The sequence below is a fragment of the Pholcus phalangioides genome, unplaced genomic scaffold (assembly GCF_987345545.1).
Source record: "Pholcus phalangioides strain wild (caught in Gottingen) unplaced genomic scaffold, Ppha-v1.0 ptg000040l_1, whole genome shotgun sequence".
Classification (NCBI taxonomy): domain Eukaryota; kingdom Metazoa; phylum Arthropoda; class Arachnida; order Araneae; family Pholcidae; genus Pholcus; species Pholcus phalangioides.
The window spans coordinates 3,197,288-3,216,809 of NW_028301626.1; the positions used below are offsets into that span (position 1 = coordinate 3,197,288).

The window sequence follows — 19,522 nt, forward strand, 5'->3', positions numbered from 1 at the left end:
AGACCTTTGTTTAAAATATCATCTCCCATCTTAGTCGCGGACACATATTCTAATGATATAATATTTTCCTCTAAAGCCTCTCTAACAAAATGATGCCGAATATTGATAGGTTAGTACGACTATGATACACAGAGTTTTCAGCTAATTTTATGGAACTACGATTATCAACAAATATTTTAGTTTCACATATATCATGCATTCCTAACTCTGAAATCACTTTTTGTAAATAAATGGCTTCCTTAACACCTTCTGTGAGTGCCATGTATTCTGCTTCAGTTGAACTTAAAGCAACAGTCTTTTGCTTACGAGATTCCCATGAAATTACAGTTCCATTTAGTACAAAACAATATCCAGTATAAGATTTATGATCATTATTATCATTTCCCCAATCTGCATCTGTATAACCATATAAATAATCATTGCAACATTCAAAAATTAAGCCATAATTAATTGTTTTCTTCAAATATCTGAATACACATTTTGCAGCAACACAGTGAGAATTAGTGAGAATTATCAAAACATGTTAAATATTGACTTAGGTTACTGACTGCGTGAGCAATATCTGGTCTAGTACAAACAGCTAAATACATCAAAGCCCCAACTAATTCTCTGTAGGGAAAATCAATTTCTTCTTTACCATCAGACTTTCTGAGCTTTGTGCTAATGTCTATTGGAGTTGAAACAGGATTACAATCAGCCATGTTAAAACGATCTAAAAGATCTCTAATATAACCAGATTGACTCATTGAAATTTTTTCATTTTTCTGATTGAACTCCACGCCAAGGCAATGTTTGACTAGTCCCATATATTTAACAGATAATTCCCTTTTCAAATGCTCATTCAATTCAAAAATTGTATCACAATCTTGAGAAAATACTAGAATATCATCCACATATACAGTTAAAATAGTTAACTTACCTTTACGTGACATAAAATATACAAATATACAAATATACAAAATATACAAGGATCTGTGACAATATTATCAAAACCAAAACATTTCAAAATTTCATCAAGTTTCAAGAACCAGCGTCGCCCAGACTGTTTTAAACTTTATAATGTTTTGTCCAATTTACATACTTTGTTACCACTTGATAATTTGTTCAACATATTTTTAGCTTTCGCAACTAAATCATGATCCTTTTCAGTCATATTGAGTTCAGTCATTGTTATTGTATTGCCAAGGATTCCGTTTAAGCTATCAGTTAGTTGATCTGTATTATAGCTGGATATGCATATGTGATTCCCCCGAAGTTAAAAATAGGGAACGATAATAATTTTTCCAAACTTTGACAGATGTATTACAATGTATAATATTTTTCCACAAAATGTTTTTAAAGCGTCCCAAAATTGAGAGGAGTTTTTGCTAGAGTGAATAGTAGAACTCAATTGTTTGAAAGTGGTTTTAAGATTTTCATGATTCACATCATAACTGCCACATAGGGAATCACTAAACCTTCTAGATATTGCCACCTACTTCCAAGAATTAATTTTTTTCGATTTCGAGCTGATAAATGCTTTTCCCTGGAAAACAAATTAAAATAATAATAAAAACAAGTAAGATAGAGAAACTATCATTTTCTATTATTCATGCTGTGTGCTTAATCATATATTACCTCAAGAGAAAAGAAAAACATTGTCTCTATTTCTCCTTTTGTTATAAGACTTTTAACAAAAGCTGACTCCATCCACTAGCAGTTGATTGACAGGACTAGAGGGAAGGAAAACATGTTTTCAGGAAAAGAATTTTCAATGATATGTGGTCTTGCAGTCATTGTTTTGACAGAGTTTTAAAATCCTGAGATATCTCTGTATCACTACTGTAACGGTTGATGTCAGATTTATGCGTAAATCTTAGTAAATTTCCTCAATGAAAAATCAAAAATTGCTAGATCAGTATTTTGAATGAACCCAGTTGATAATAGTTGATGACGCAGCTGTGGGCGGCTGAAGTTGGTTTTCTACAGTTTTCCAGCTTCGAGGCACGAATGTGAAGCCGGTCTCCCATTTGAAAAAGTCTCTCCGCAGAGAGAGGGCAGGCCTAAAACACTGATACTGACAAAAAATAGAAATTTAAGTATTTCCATCTTTACTTCAGAAAATGGAAGCCAGATGGCAGCATGAACGCAAAACAAGCACAACTCGATAACAGAAATGCATTGGGAGCCAAGCATACCCCCAGAACACATATTCCGGAATGTGCTGATTCGTTAGAAATTTTGTAGAGGAATGTGTATGAGGTGCATGTTTGGTTAAGTAGTAGTAGTATTTTGAATGAAAAATATATATGAATGAGGCATTAGTAAGAAATGAAATTTGATGTGAAAAAAATGTATTGACAGCCAAATTTTTATTTCTTAAAATGCTCCTGTAATTTGCTATTGCTTTGAGTTATTTAAAATTTGGGCTGAAACCTTAATTTTCATAAAATATGCCGTGTGGCAAAGAAAAAGTAGTGTCGTATTGCATTGTCTCCACCATGCAAGTGCTTCAGGAGGAAAGCAAATTTTGGAGGCTGTTTTTGTTGGGCTCAATTAAATGTAGTATTGAAATTTTATTTGATAAAGCATTAGGTATTGATCAGACAATTTATTGGCCATTAGCTATAATACCTGGCGTTGCCCGGGTTTTCTTCAATGAGGCTTTTTTGGATCACATGATATCTCCCTCTTTCTTTGAGGGACATGCAAACCGTGTCTAAGTTCACCAATATGGCAACTCATGAAATAAACATATCTAGATTTAAAGAAACGTAAAAATAAATATATATATTTTTCTTTTTTTAAAGGGTGCTAGGTATTTCGATCCCCCCCCCCCCGCCTTTGAATTTCAAGTTATCCATCTCTCCCTTTTTTTACTTCGAAAAAAGGTTAATTAAAGCTGTGGAATTTTTTCTATGTACTTTTTACGGACTCATAATTAATTTTAAAGCAACCTAAACTATATGTAAATTTATACAGTTCAATATTAAAAGACAATACGGAGACATTAATTTTCATGCTTGAGAAGATATAAATAAAAAGTTGAAATCAATGTTATTGCATGGATATCCAACTCGAAAGTAGAGGTCCGGCTAATTAATTCATATCTAATTTTCTGGGCTTCTAAGCAAACTCAATATTTCAAAAATCGAGTATTGAATACAATTTTTTAAATTATTGATGTGACAGAAAACCCCACCAAATTTCCGCATTTCTACATTAAAATCAGCAATTTTAGCACTGATTTCTATGAGGATCACCGTTTTCCTGGCCCTCAAAGCGATGCTGATGATGATTATGACGTCATTCAAAAACCTCATTACTGGGAGTATTGAAAATGTGGCAGACCATTATAAAAAGGCATAAATGTTATACATATACTGACAGCGTTGAAGAAATTGCAAACCATTGTAAAGGCATATACACGTCTTAAACGCATTGCTAGGGAACCACGGTAACCAAAGTAAACGTTCCGAAAGTGATTGTTGAGGCCCAAAAAAAATTGTTTGTCTGACAGTTTTTTGTCCATTTGGGGCATTTGCCCTGCTCTGATGAAATTTTAAAGTAGCCCATCGTTCAAGTCGGGTCCCATTTCATATATATGCAAAATTTGGCGACGGTCGGTCTAAAATTGTAGATTTGTATAGAGAACACATGCACACACACACTCACACACACACATATACTATCAACTCTCAACCTGAATCTGATCAGGAGAAAATGGAACTTGTTAATAAGGAATTAAGGAGCCATTCGTTGGTCGAACAAAAATCTTGTTAGAACCTTGATGCAAATATGACTAAATATAAGTGTTGAGATATTGCATGTTATTGAGGTCCTCATAAAATTAAGGCCATCACATGTGTACTGTAAATTGTGCTGAGGGCAGTCCAACAAAGTTTCGGAGTATGCAACTCCTTTTCTAGCCAGACTGTATCTTATAATAAGGGAGGTTAAAACTGCTTCAGAATTTATTATGGTTATCTCTATGGGTCTATTGCTTGTACTATATTATCATTTGGATTTCGTAATTCATGAATTGTAGTAATTGCAATGGGCCTATATGTACCTTTGTGACCTAATAAAATGTTGCTATTTTATTTCTGTATAGGTGTCACATCAGAGGATCAAAGTCTTGGGTGATTATTTGATGGCAGTTATCGAAACTCTCATTTCAAATCCCTCATCAGATAATTTAAAATGCATATGCCAGATTTTGAAGGTGAGAATGTGTATTTTGCATATGCTTGTATGTGCAAGTTAAATATTTACAGGTTATCCTTGTTTCACACTAATAATAATTAGTTCTACTACATAATCTCAAAATTAAATCATGTAAAAGCAGGGTGTGACAAATCCCAGGTATCGGGTCACCATGGTGATTCACAAATTGGTATTGATGATTAAAAAATTTTATGCATGATTGGTAAATTAGAGTCTGAGCACAACACAAAATCTTTAGAAATTATATGACGTACCTACTGACATGGAAAAGGTTCACCAAGTCCTGGAAAGGTCAAGAAACATTGGATCATTTTTCTAAAAGAAGATATGATTGGCTTCTAAAATCATTTGTCTGGTGCCTACATTTTTTTTGATTTGTCAAGCCCTGATGTAAAGTGAAATGAATTTAGTATGGATAAGATAGATGTTTTCTTCTGAAGGATAAAAGAGAACACCCAGCATGGAAAGAAATTTTCGTGAATGAATTTGTAGTTCTTAATAAGTCTCGGAAATTTATGATTGGATGAATGAAATTAATGCTATTTCATAAACAGTATATGTTCTTGCTTTACGTGATTGATTGGTTCGGCAAAATGATAGTGTAAGATGAAATGTGGGTAGAATTTAACATGGGTGAAATGGGAGAGATTTCTTCAGACAGATAAAAGAAATAAACTCAACTCCCAAAAGCTGGGTTGATAAAAAAAACTAGGGTTTTTTTTGTTTTTGTTTTAAACTAGTTTGTTCAGTTTTAAATAGCATTGAAAACAAATTTTTTTTTAAATTGTTCAAACTTCTAAATTAAAGTAAAATGTTTCAATGCAATAAAAACTATCCCCTTATTAATTAATCTGTAAATATTTGTTATATATTTTTATAACATATATTATATATATTTTTATAACATATATTATATATATTTTTATAACATATATTATATATATTTTTATAACATATATTATATATATTTTTATAACATATATTATATATATTTTTATAACATATATTATATATATTTTTATAACATATATTATATATATTTTTGTTATATATTTTGTTATATAATTAGTTTAACAAAAACTAACTTTTGCAATTTAATTACTTTATAGCTTAACTCAAGGAATTATTTTGTGATTGAAAATTCTCTCTTATGTTATTATTAATCATTGGCAAAAAATCTGTGATGAAAACTAGGTAAATTCAATGTGTGGATCATAATTAATGTAGATTAATTAGCGATGATTTACAATATACAGGGTGATTATAACTGAAGTTCTAATTTCTAAACACTAAAATAAGAACCACTGGTCAGAATGACATGAAAATTTGCGTGAATATTTCTGAAGCAGTGAAACTTTGTATGGTGAAGGGGGAGGGGAATCTTAAAAATGTAAAACAGACAACGCTATACTTATCCAGCATGTGGGAAATTTGCTTGCAGAATGGAAATGATAGTCGGCCAGGGCAAAAAAATAAATTAGCATAGCATGATTTCATAATTCATAGAAACATCACAAAAATAAAGCCATTAAGCAAACAACTACAGCTTACATGAGAAAATGTTAAATATTTTGTGAACACTGTGTTCTGGCTATGATGTGGAAGTGCAAAAATGCTTGTTAAACAACATATTCAGAGTATTGTGGATGTGCTTTCAATTCACCAAAGTTTGCAATCCGACTACCGTACATAACATTTTGAGGTACCCCCCCTCCCAATCCAAAAGTTGTGAGGGTTAAGGTGACATGAACATGGCGGCCAGGTGTCGTGCTATCCTGTTATTGTCAAAATGGTTCTTCAGCATCTGCTTTGTTGGTGTTGCAATCAGGGTTGGGTTTTTGACGTCAAAACTGGTTTTTGACATGACAAGTGTCAAAAACTGGTTTAAACTGTCAAAAACTGGTTTAAACCATCAAAAACTGTCGAAAACCGTCAAAAACCTAAATGAATGCCTTTTGATAATGTTTTGAACATAATAGGTGTACAACATGATGAAAAACTTACTTTTTGGCATATTACAATGTTTTATTTTTAAACATTAATTTATTACAATAATTAAAACAAAATATTAATTATAATTTGCACTTTTGAATTTTTCAACATATCTAGTCTAGAACATATAAAATATAATTTTATGGTTTATTTATCTAAGCTACTCATTACCTGTGTTCAATTTGTTAAGTGGATTAGAGCTGCTTATTCAAAATATGTATGATAGGGCATCAGGGTTAGGTTTTTGACCCCAGAAACTAACTCGGTATTAAAACTATCAAAATCTTACTGTCAATGATGTCAAATAGTTTTTGTTAACTTGATAGATATGTTAAATAACAAAATACTTACTTTTATTTAGATTAAAGGGTTTTATATTCAGAATTATAATTACTGAGGAAAAATATATATTTAGATATTTTAAATTTTCTGATCTGCCCAAAATTTTATTCCATATAAAATTTCTGACGCAGCATCTGTTAATGCACTAACTAAACTCATTTATTTTCGCCTGAAAATTTCTTAGATCAGTGTGTATAAATTCACACGCAGAGCTGACAAGACTTGATACCCAAAGCATTTGTTTTGCACGTTTGAATACAGCTTCAATTGGAAAACCATTGCATTATAAATACTAGTAAATGTACCATATCATAGTGCAAAAGTAAGAATAAACCAAGTTTGACATATACAAGCTAGCATTGCCAAATTAAATGACATTTTAGTCCTACAAATTAGTATTTTGATCGCTAGATATATTTCAATGTTATGTGCAATAAGAGTATTGTTTTAAGTATCAGTGGTTATCTAGATAATTTAATAATAACAGAAATCAACATTACATACATGATGTAATAAACTTTTTTAAACACTTATCTGTTGTAAAAAGAGTACAGCAGATAGTTTATATCAATGCATATATATAAGCAGTTGAAGAAATTTTGGAAGGTCAAGAATCATCTTGAATCAAAGAATGTCAAATCGTTCCACAGTTTTCCATTCAATGTTCATGTTATGCTTTATTCAAATTTTATAAGAAAAAAAAAACATATATTGTCCAAAATAATTCTGTCGGGAGTAGAAAATTATTTTAGAATCTTATTAAATATTTATTCTTTGTATAACATAGTCACTTTAAACATTACATGCAATTAACGTGTGCATTTTCAATGGGAATTTTTATATCGAAAAGCAATATTTGAGGTTTTTGACAGTTTTTGACGAAGGGTTTTTGACGTGACAGTTTAAACTGCGGTTTAACTCTATAATGCCCAGATCGCCCGAAGTCGGCCGAGTAGGTTAATGCCCATAACCGCCTCAAGTCGGCCCAGCTAGGGGGTATGGGTATGTTTTGGTGGGCTTTTGTCACCAACGGGGAAGAAGATGAAAGCTCTTGTCAGAGGCGGGAACGGGAAAGAAAACTGCAACGCCCTATCAATGGGATTTTAAAAGCTGATGTACTAGAATGTTCCTTGAGAATGAACGAAGGGTACTCAATGCATTTTACAAAGAGATAATACTGTGAGGAAAGGGGTGTTTTCAGTAGACAAATTATCTCCCGAAAATCCATTGAAATGAAGGGGTGAACGTCAATGCAAAGGGTGGCATGAATAGAAACTCATGGAGAAAGGGTAGGGAGAGGGAAAGTGGCCGAAATTTGGACGAGTCCACTTCGAACACAAAAAACTTGGTATTTTCACAACCCTCCCAGGTTTTCTACCTGGGCGTTAAAGAGTTAAACCGTCAAAAACTGCCATGTGTCAAAAACCTGCCAACCCTGGTTGCAATGTTTGCATCTTGATAAAAGTTATGCTAGCCACACACTGATGCTGTTGAAGTGATGAAATGATGTGGTTGCACAAAATAGATTATACCACTGGCTAAGTACCGAATCATCTACTTGTGCATTTTAAGTATTTTTTTTTCTTTTCCAAAGAAAATTTTATAGCTTCAGGAGTATTTATGTAAATTTTCAAACTCTGACCAGTGGTTATTTTACTGCATTTTGGAATTGGAACTTCAATTATTCAATTATATTCACCATGTACATAGTTGATTAGTTTTTATGAATCATTTACACAGTACAGAGATAATAAATACCCCACTAAGTAGAAAATATGTTATGTAATCCTCATTCATGCACTTGTTAAAGATAGAAGCATCAGAATGTAGCTCAATGTTAAAAAATATGGTAAGAATGAGACATTTTGGCTACTGTATATAAAGTTTTGGTAACTAAGATACTTTATATGAAAAAAAAAAAAAAATATATATATATATATATATATATATATATATTCAGATGACTTTTATGGAATTTTTTGAAAAAAAAAACCAATTATACCATTTTGTACAACTTAAATATGTACTACCAGAATGTGCTCCAAGGTTAGAAAATGTGGTAAGGATGAAAAATTTTGACTAATAAAGAACAGATGTGATATTTTAGAAAGGGAAAAAATTATATTTGGGCTACTTTTATGTGATTTTTTTCAAAACAGGTAAGTTTTTAAAAAAGATACCCAGTATACATCTCAGGGTTGTTTGATTTAAACCGGGGTGGCTGACCCTGTGGCACACCATGTTATCAAGAGTAAAAGCTTTTAAAATATTAAAGAAATTCTCTCCCAACAATCCTTTTCTTATGGATTATGGTCTTGTAGGTTGCCAAACCTATATTTAGTATAGTAGACACTCTTAATAATAAAATTATGTCATTACCTTCCATTCAATACTTTTGTTTGGTTTTACATCTGTGGATGCAATTGCTGGATGTCCCATGTGTACAGCATTCAGGATCATCCGCATGGAGGACATGCATTGTGTAACACAATATCATGCCATAACAGGCAGGAATTTGCATTTTTTAATTATTTTTTTTTGTACTTGACCCCAATCGCAAAATTGGCACATACACCAGTGTCCCAAGAATGTGTGTGTGGTCACTGCAAAAAATGTGCTGTACTTTTTGTCAGCAGAAAGTCATTCTTCTGAATACATCACTCTCAAATTTTCAACAATCATCCAGAATGACTGTCTCTATGCCAAAAAAGGCGGTTGCCAACTGTTTACCAACTGGGGTGCACTACCGTTGTCAATTCAATGCCAGGACCTTTGTATAGGCTTGGTGACAACCAGAAATCACAGGTTACAGTGACCACTACAGCACGAAAGGACAGTCACATACACCAGTGGTGAGCTCGGTCATGCACACTTGGTAAGGTCATCATTGCCTATAGTGAAAATGTTGAGCTCAGTCATGTACAAACTGAGAGCATAGTCATCGTGTTTTTTTCGGAGGAGACTGTCCGCTGTGGGCCATGTGGTTTTGAAGTGCCTACGTAAATCATGCTAACATAGTTTCTGTATGTATTTTTTTTGACCAATACAAGTTACTCTGTAAGGTCAGAAAGAAAGCAAAATGCTATAATAAACAGACCTGCCAACATTTCATGAACTTTGTGCTGTTCAATCAGTGCGATAAATCGTGCTGCATGGAAGGAAATTTGACGCCTTGATATGAAAAAGTCGCCCATACACGTGCAACTGCCACTAACAATTGAGAACTTTCCATGAACAAGAACTTCCACCACCACAAAAAAAAATAATTTTCCCTTGCCCTGATCATATTGGGGTTATAGGTTCATGAATATATATATATATACACTGAAGAGCCAAAAAAACTGGTACACCTGCGTAATATCGTGTAGGGCCCCCGCGAGCACGCAGAAGTGCCGCAACACGATGTGGCATGGACTCGACTAATGTCTGAAGTAGTGCTGGAGGTAATTGACACCATGAATCCTGCAGGGCTGTCCATAAATCCGTAGAAGTAAGAGGGGTTGGAGATCTCTTCTGAATAGCACGTTGCAAGGCATCCCAGATATGTTCAATAATGTTCATGTCTGGGGATTTAGGTAGCCAGCGGAAGTGTCTAAAGTCAGAAGAGTGTTCCTGGAGCCACTTTGTAGCAATTCTGGATGTGTGGGGTGTCGCATTGTCCTGCTGAAATTGTCCAAGTCCGTCGGAATGCTCAATGGACATGAATGGGTGCAGGTGATCAGACAGGATGCTTACGTACCTGTCACCTGTCAGAGTCGTATCTAGACGTATCAGGTCTAGTCGTATCTAGACGTATTAGAACCGAAACTCGTCAGACCAGGCAACGTGTTTCCAGTCCTCAACAGTCCAATGTCTGTGTTGTCGGGCCCAGGCGAGGCGTAAAGCTTTGTGTCGTGCAGTCATCAAGGGTACACGAGTGGGCTCCGAAAGCCCATATCGATGATGTTTCGTTGAATGGTTCGCACGCTGACACTTGTTGATGGCCCAGCATTGAAATCTGCAGCAATTTGCGGAAGGGTTGCACGTCTGTCACATTTAATTATTCTCGTTGGTCCCGTTCCTGCATGATCTTTTTTCGGCCGCAGCGATGTCGTAGATTTAATTTTTTACCGGATTCCCGATATTCACGGTACATTCGTGAAATGGTCGTACGTGAAAATCCGAATTTCATCGCTACCTCAGAGATGCTATGTCCCATCTCTTGTGCGCCGACTATAACACCACGTTTAAACTCGCTTAAATCTTGATAACCTGCCATTGTAGCAGCAGTAACCTATCTAACAACTATGCCAGACACTTGTTGTGTTATATAGGCATTGCCGACAGCAACGCCATACTCTGATTTGTTCCATATCTCTTTATTTGCATACGCATACCTGTACCAGTTTTTTTGGCTCTTCAGTTTATATATTCATGAACCTATTACCCCATGATGATCAGGGCAAGGGAAAATTCTTTTTTTTTTTGTGGTGGTGGAAGTTCTTGTTCATGGAAAGTTCTCAATTGTTAGTCAAAAGTTCTCAACATGAATATATATATATTCATGCCAGCGCTTTTCATCCCGTGATTAATATATTAAGCTAAACACAGAGCCTCCAAAGCAGAATATGCTGAAATCTGCGATGTACGTCGCAGAACAATAAGTGCTACTGCAGAACAATCAGGAAAAATTTTAAGAAAAGTGTAAACATAATTATGGGAATTTTTACTACAGAACATTTCCAGTAAGCTGAGGGCTCCTTGCAGGCCAATGCAAAACATTCTGCTTCGAGGCACAGAGACATCTAACGATTTACTCATCTCATAAAAGATTTTTGGTAATTTAAATGTCGTGTCGGAGTACAAGAAAAATCCCACGATTGTTTTATTATCATGTTTATGTTGCACATCATGGCAAATCTCGTGCTGAACTTGTTTTCACCATCCAATTGCAAATATTTGTTCACATTTAATATTCTTCCTTGTGCATGTGTAATAAATTTAATTTAAATTGAAAAAAATTACACACCCATTTCACCATGATCATGACAAGGGAAAGTTCCTTTTTTTGTGGTGGAAGTTCTTGTTCACGGAAAGTTCTCAATCACTAGTGGCAGTTGCTCGAGTGACTTTTTCATATTGCAGATGTTGAATTTCCTTCCATGCAGCATGATTTATTGCACCAGCCCAAAATTCATTAAATGTTGGTAGACCCGTTTGTTATGGCATTTTGCTTTCTTTCTGACCTTACAGAGTAACTTGCATTGGTTAAAAAAAATACATACAGAAACTATGTTAGTATGATTTACATAGCCACTTCAAAACCACACGGCCCACAGTGGACCGTTTCCTCTAAAAAAACGTGGTGACTATGCTCTTGGTTTGTACATGACTGAGTTCAATGTTTTCACTCATTATCAATGATGAGCTTGCCAAGTGTACGTGACGAGCTTGCCAAGTGTACGTGACGAGCTCGCCACTGGCATATGTGACTGTCCTTTTGTGCTGTAATGGTCACTGTAACTGGTGATTTCTAGTTGTCACCAAGCCTATGCAAAGGCCCTGGCATTGAATTGACAACGATAGTGTGCCCCCAGTTGGTAAACGGTTGGCAACCCCCTTTTTGGTATGGAAATGTAAATGATCTGGACGATTGCTGAAAATTTGAGAGTGGTGTAGTCAGAAAAATGACTTTCTGCCAACAAAAAGTACAGTGTGTTCTTTGCAGGGACCACACACATGTTCTTGGGGACCAATGTATGTACCTATTTTATGATTGGGGTCGAGTGCCTGTAATGCCATGACACACAATTACATTTTATATCCACGAATTGTTGGGGGATGCTAAGCCCTCTTACAAAGCTTATTGGTGGGAGGGGTCCCCAAGCACCAGTCATGTGCGATGTATTGGCCAACATGTTGTAGGTACGATCAACTTTTTTTACCGATATACATAACTACACAATCTGCATTTTCATAACGAAATTTATGACTCAAAAAAAAATAAAAAATTGAAACTGAAAAGAGTGACAAACTGAAATTTAAAAAAAAAATAAGAAGACAGCTGAACAATATCTTCAAAGAATGAATAAAATGCATGTGTCCTGTAAAAACAAGACATATGGTCTGCTTGTTGAAATTTGTATGAGTGGCTGGTGCATCGAAAATACTTTTCATTGTGGTACGGCTTGAAAAAAAGGTTGGCCACCCATAGTTTAAACCAGACAATCCTGAGACATACATAGCAAAAGTTAATTAAAAGGCAATACAGTCTTGGAAAGTAATTTGCTGTTTTGTAAAAACCAGTTTTTGTGTCTGACACCCTTGTTGCATGAAGCGATTCACTTATTGTACAGTAATTTTATTGTAACACACATATGCAAGATTGGGGAGAAAAATTCCCTCTGTCAAAATAATGAAATATTTTTCTGTTGTCATGTTTTTTTGTGCAGTTGGTAGGGGTTTACGTGGAAGATCAAGAGAGGAATAAGACTCCCAACAATGGTTCAGCTCCAGAGATGGACAAAATCATAGGCTCATTGAGCGCAGTTGCAAAAAATCAGGATTTTCCAAAGTGAGTTGCTAAAATATCAAAATGTAATTATAATAAACTTAATACTGCATCCATTTAGAATTTTTCAGTTGAAGCGGGGAAAAATGACCACTTTTTTTTTTTGTTAAATCTAAAGATCTGAGGTCCGCTGAATTAAGATTTCACACATTTAAATCAATTTTCATGCCTTGTTTAGCATCATATGTATAGCGTAAAATAAGACTATTAATACGTGCAAGAACACTTATAGCTCATAGAGCTTAAAGCTCAGGTATGCAAATAATATGTTTTCATTTGAAATCATGCATAATAATTTCATCATTACAATGCTCATTACTATAAACATTTTTTTAGAATATTTTGCTCCTTTGTTCTATTAGAACCTTTGGTAAAAGATTGAACAATATTGGAACCAGCTAAAGTCATCGGTTATATTACTTTAAATATATTGTCTTTTTTCGTGGTTCCCCCCCCCCCCCCCCTACACACACAATACGATGAGAGGCTATCATTTTTTTAAAATTGATTTTGAAATAATTTACAGATTATATCCGTGTATTTGTTTTTAGGGACATTCGTAGCATGGTATCTAATGTTGTTGACCTGAGGTCTAGTAATTGGGGCCGTGGTGCTGAAGAGGAACCTGTTATTGAAGAAGTTCCGCCTCCAACACCTCTGGTGAATACTTTTAATTGTTTGTTTCCTTGACATTGGAAGTTATAATTTTTTATCACACTGTTCATGGTTTAATTTTTCAGGTTGATTATAGTAATTTAATATTAATAAATTTTTGGTGTATATATTTTTCTTAATAAAATGTTAGTAAAGATTTATAACTGAATATTTGCAGAATGAACCTGTAATGTATGGACCCGATGGGAAGCCGATTTCTGATGAAGAATCTCTTTTCCTGCACAGTCAGTATTCTAATAATGCATCTGATGCTGAAGAATATGAGTAAGTAGAAGATAAGAAATCATATTTTGACATATATCTAGTGTTTCCACCATTCAAAAAGTATTATACATTAAAACCTGTCTTTAATGAAACCTGTCTTCAGTGGAAAAAAATCTTAGTCCTCTTATTCCAAAATGCCCAAATAAGCATTTAAAAACCTGGATTAAACAGAACCTAACGAGAAAACTGAAATTGTACCTCAACAGAAAATTTCATACAAATACTCAGAGTGCTTCCTGGTCGATAGACCAAGGGATCATACAAAATGTTAAAATGTTGTACCAAAATTTTTTATGCAATCTCTGCTTGCCAATGCAAGTTCTACACCATCCACCCTAAGATTGTTAAAAACTTTTTCCATACTTGATGCTAAGGTTTTAGTAACCCATATGTAGTGAGTGAAGCAGCTGCTTTTGAAATTACAACAAAAATTTTTTAGAAAAGCAGGCTTTTCTATGGGAGAAACCTGTGCAAGAATTTTGGATTTGCAAATGACAAGCAAGACACAAAATTGTATGCAAGCTGCTTTCCATGATGCAGTGCTGACCAGGGTCGGAATTAGGGGGAGGTGAAGGGGAAAACTGCTCGGGTGACAGAATTTGGAGGATTTTAGATGGAAACAAAAACAGTTATAAAATCATCAAATTTTATAGTGGTAGTGTCAGCAAAATCATGCCCCCCCCCCCCCCCACAAAAATTCCAGTTATAGCCCTGGTGCTGATGCATAAACATAGACGACAATGTCCAAACTGAGTCTGACACGACAGATATTGACACCCTCTTTCAAAATTTTAGAGGAAGTAAAAAAGAACGTAAATGTTATCAATTCAAAATAACAAGAACAGTGTGAGATGGAGTTTTATACAGATGCTGTGAAAACCTAATTTTACACATTATGCCAATTGAACCTTTATTAAGCAGAAACCTGTGTTCACAACAGAAGCAAATCTCTATCCCTTGCAAATTCATTGTAGACAGGCTTTGCTATACTAATATACAAAAAAAGAAAAAAAAGACAAGTCAGTCAAACATAAAAAAAAATAAAATTTTAAACTGATACTGTCTCACCAACTAGCTTTGCATGTTACGATTTGATGACAGCTGCTTCACAACATCAACTTATCAGTGAAGTTAGCTTAAATATTCGGAGGCCTGAAAATATTGGTTGGGGGTCTCAAACCTTCATAGTTTCATAGGTATTATGGGGAAGGGGGGGAGAGAGAGAGAGAGAGTGTGGGGCAAATATTTTGGGTGAGGCATGGACCCAATACAAGTTGATGCCTATGGTATCCTCAACTGATGGACTGAGATGGAGCTGAAGATGGAAGTTGTTATTTTTGAGATATAGCTTAGATACGTATTCCACAATCGTATTTTATGGGCATCTTTTTTTTCAGCCACTTTGTTGGACATTTTGTCTGTTGTAGCCTTTGTATTTGTTTCTTCAGGGCTATGGCGGGTTAAAAAAAGGCACTTATTTCAAGAAATACAATGAATTGACAGGTGTTCACAGAGTTATATTGCAGTATTAATGAACAATTGATTAAATTAAAGTTATTTTGTTTTTGTTTCAGCACCCAAGATGACGCTGGTTACGAAGAAATGAGCGAAGAGATACAAGCGGCATATGAAATGTATCTTAAAGAAACAAATCATTAAACTAAATACTCAAAAGGATACTTCCCCCCTTTCCCACAGCATTATGATCACTATTATTATTACTATCATTATTAAGTATATGGGACATTGTGGGTGTACATTGTTTTTCCTTTGCACATAACTGCAGCTGTTGGCATTGGAAATACACATTTTTAATTGTCTCAGTAACCAGTGTGTCTTTGTATATAGGAAAGATATATTTAAAAAAAAAGAAGAAAGAAAAGAAACAAAAAATGTTCACAAAATATTTTACTTTTTTGGGGCTCACTGTGGGTTTAACGAGGCTGATAGTACTAGCATATTCATGCTCTTTTTTTTCTTTCGATTGCTCAGTTTTAGTTTGTACATACATATTTTCAGTATTTATTGCTTTTTTTTCTATATTTGTTTGAAAAAATACATATGTCTATCATTTTTTCAAAAAAATAATAATTGAATTTTAATATTGAAAATAATGAATTTCATGATACCCCGTCTTTTCGTAGTGTTTATTTGATACACATATATAGGTATTCTCTGCATTAAATTTTTTTGCTATGTGTATCTGGTGTAACATGTGGTTTGGAAAAAAAAATTCTGTACAAAAACATTTTTCTTTTATTGTGCCATGCATGTATTGAGGCACTTTATTCCCCACCCTTCCCCTTCCCTCAATATCTTCCATTCATTTTGTACATCCATTTCATGTTTCATTGTTTGTCCACACACACTCTCTATCTTTCAAATTCAAATTTCCATAAATAATTTGTAGTATCGAGAACTGAAAATTTTCTATCGTTCTTCCAAATGTAATAATAATAATAATGATTAAAAAATTAGAGCAGTGTATGTAGAGCTCATTCTGGAGATGATTGACAAGTTGATAAATATCACTAGTTTTGAAGATCTTATTGAGAAACGGTTTCTATTTGAGACTGTAGAAAGCAGGTACTTTGTATCGCTCGTTTTTTTCCCTCCCTTCTCTTGCCATTTTTTTTATTTACTGAAAGATTTTTTTTAACAATGTTTTTGAAAGAATGAGTTTTTCAGACATGTGAATTGATTTTAGTGATATCTGTGACCATTATTTTGACCCACAGAATTTTTAAAATGTATCTGAGAACTCGTAAAATCTCTTGGCAATTAGTTTTTCCAACATTTCAATGGTATTACAATCTAGATCTTGTACATTAACTTGGAAAAAGCATAAACTCACTATCAAATTTCATAGTTTTCCCCCTTTTAAGATTTATAAAGAAGAAAATGTTGTTATACACTCTCCGGAACATAAGAAGCCTTTGTTGATGAGATTTCGATTCTTGTTGATATGTTTTCAAACCGTTCAAATATGTTGGTATATTCAGAAAGTTCTGTAACTTTTGTATGTTTAACAGATGTGAGTGAATTATATCATTCCTTGCTGGGTAAGCAAATAGTTATAAGACCGATAACCTGAACTTATTTCATCTTTATCACTTGCATTCAGCAAATATGGATAATTCATGATTGAAACAACATATTTGGGATTCTATGTTGATTTTGAACAGTATTCAAGTGCCAAGTTCTCTCTCTCTTCGCTTAGACTTTTCAAATGCTCAAGTTAGTGTGTAGTGACAGAGAAAATCAGATCTTATCAGTAGTATCAATTCTAAAATGTGTAACAGATTGAGAATGATCAGAAGCCAGGGCGTGATAGGCTTTCTCTAAGTGACAGGTTCTTCGGAACAATTTTTTGGTGCACTCAATATATACATGTCTAGTTGGTCTGTTAAAATGGCATCAGAAGTTATAACTAAAATCATTATTAATTATTAGTCTCTGCTACAGTTTTGACTCTTTTTTTACATTTGTGATATGTTCATTTATTTACAATGTTGAAAACTATCATTCTTTCGAAACCCCGCCTGGCAATTTCAGTTATCGATACCACTTATTTGTTTACTCATTGTTCTCTCATAATATACTGACTCGATCATTTCAAAAGTTTCAGCAAAGGATTTTACTAGTAAGATGCAAAATTAAACACTTGAACGCTTTTAAAAATTAACTTTTTCTTTTTGCAACAGAGAACTTTAAATGTGTTGCAATCATAAGTCACCTGCTTGTATGTCTTTGATTCTGATGAAACAGTTCTGTAGTGGGTTGATCACATGGTGCTTTTCTTACCCAGCAAGGAATTGTGTGACTCACTCGGCATTTGGCAAATATTGAAAAAATTGCAAAACTTTTTGAACGTGCTAGTAAGTTGCTGCAAGCAAGTTAATGGGCTTAAAATTTTATAATTGATAATTCCCTCAATGAAAGAACTTGATTTTTTTTTCAAGAATTAATTATAATTGCAAAACTCACTTAACATACAAAATCGTAGAGAGTGGGAAAAGATGCATTCTTATTACGAGAAATTCGTTAAGTTTTACAAGCGATATGAAAACATCAATAGTATATATATTATATGTAGTATTGTCCTCTTTTTTTACTTCTGTGTTATGTGTTCAGATTTTTAATATGCTTTACATAATGTACTTGATATTTCTATTATAAGCTTTATGTGTATGTATATTTTTTATCTACATCTCGGAGCCTATGGTATCAAATTTTGTGATGCTGTGGCTAAATTATTTCTATGAATATCTGGGATTAGATAATGACCCATTGTGTATAACGGGCATCAATTACCTATTATTTGTTTTTGTAATGATTGTGTTTAATTTGGTGGCAGAGGATAAGGTAATTCTTTCGTTGTAGTATCTAGTTATTGGATTCTGACAATTGCAGGTGCTAATCGCAAAAAAGTATAAAAGTTTTGTTTCCAATGAAGTTCTCAAATTAGTTAATTGTCCTCTGATATGAATGACACCCTTATGATACTCAAATTACGTAATCATCAGTATAGAAATGTATATTTCCGAGTAACCAGTTATTTATGGAGAAAATTTTTCGCAATTTTATTATTTTCCTGCATATATACTTCGTATGTTCATGAGTAAAATTAACATTTTTCCAAATGCGATCTCGGTCAATTGATGTGAATTTAATGGTAAATTTGGTTGATGTGATAGCTCAAAATTTCAGATTCTTACAGACAGTTGAGACGAGAATTTCTGACTGGGCTTTCCATCAGTAGCATTGATAGCTTCTGTTTTTGGTTACTCTTACTTTTGTGAATACTCAATGGTAAAAATACTTCTGTATGTAAGCGCGATTGCTTAGCATCTATATAATTGTATAGTGGAGTATAAAGAAAAACAGAACAATGAACTCTCAAAACATGTAATATATTTTTCATTGGAAAGTAAATAACTATACTTATGAAATTATTTTTTATTCTTTTTTGCTAATGATTTCCAGCAAAACTACAAAATACAGCTTATATAATAGACACAAGTTATTTTATATTTACCAAACTCATTTGCGATGTATATTGAATATAAAAACAGGTTTTCTTTTTTTTCTTTGTTGTATTTGCTATAATTTAAATAAACTGCATTTTGAGCATGTCTTGATGTGACTGGATCAATGATGTTTCATGTTGTCTTGAGTGAAGTTTATTGTAACAGGTTTTTTTTAATGTACTGTTCAGTTAATGTTATAGAAATTATATGCATATACATGCATTTATATGCTTACATCTGAAAATAATTTATGTAAATGTATGAGGCTCCTACAAAATCTGCTACTGTATACTCGGGCAATATCATTTTCCCATGTTTACAACAGATGATGCCACTGCACCCACAAAAACCAACAACAGTTTTCCAACAAAAACAAAATTCCTATGTCAATATTTCAACTTTTCCCACGTCTGGCAACCTGCATCCTAATTGCATCATTGCCATATTGTCTCTTGCACCTGGT

General features: G+C 33.8%; 1 protein-coding gene across 1 annotated transcript in view; it reads left to right on the forward strand.

The window, feature by feature from the left end:
• LOC149065273 (polyadenylate-binding protein-interacting protein 1-like) overlaps positions 1-19,166 on the forward strand; it is a 34,890-nt gene extending 15,724 nt beyond the window's left edge. Inside the window, exons 6-10 of the mRNA XM_089254256.1 lie at positions 4,094-4,204; positions 12,972-13,093; positions 13,642-13,750; positions 13,923-14,029; positions 15,604-19,166. Of these exons, the coding sequence (XP_089110382.1) occupies positions 4,094-4,204; positions 12,972-13,093; positions 13,642-13,750; positions 13,923-14,029; positions 15,604-15,688 (534 nt within the window). The 3' untranslated portion in view covers positions 15,689-19,166. The remainder of the gene's footprint in view (positions 1-4,093; positions 4,205-12,971; positions 13,094-13,641; positions 13,751-13,922; positions 14,030-15,603) is intronic.
• The last annotated feature ends 356 nt before the right edge of the window (positions 19,167-19,522 follow it).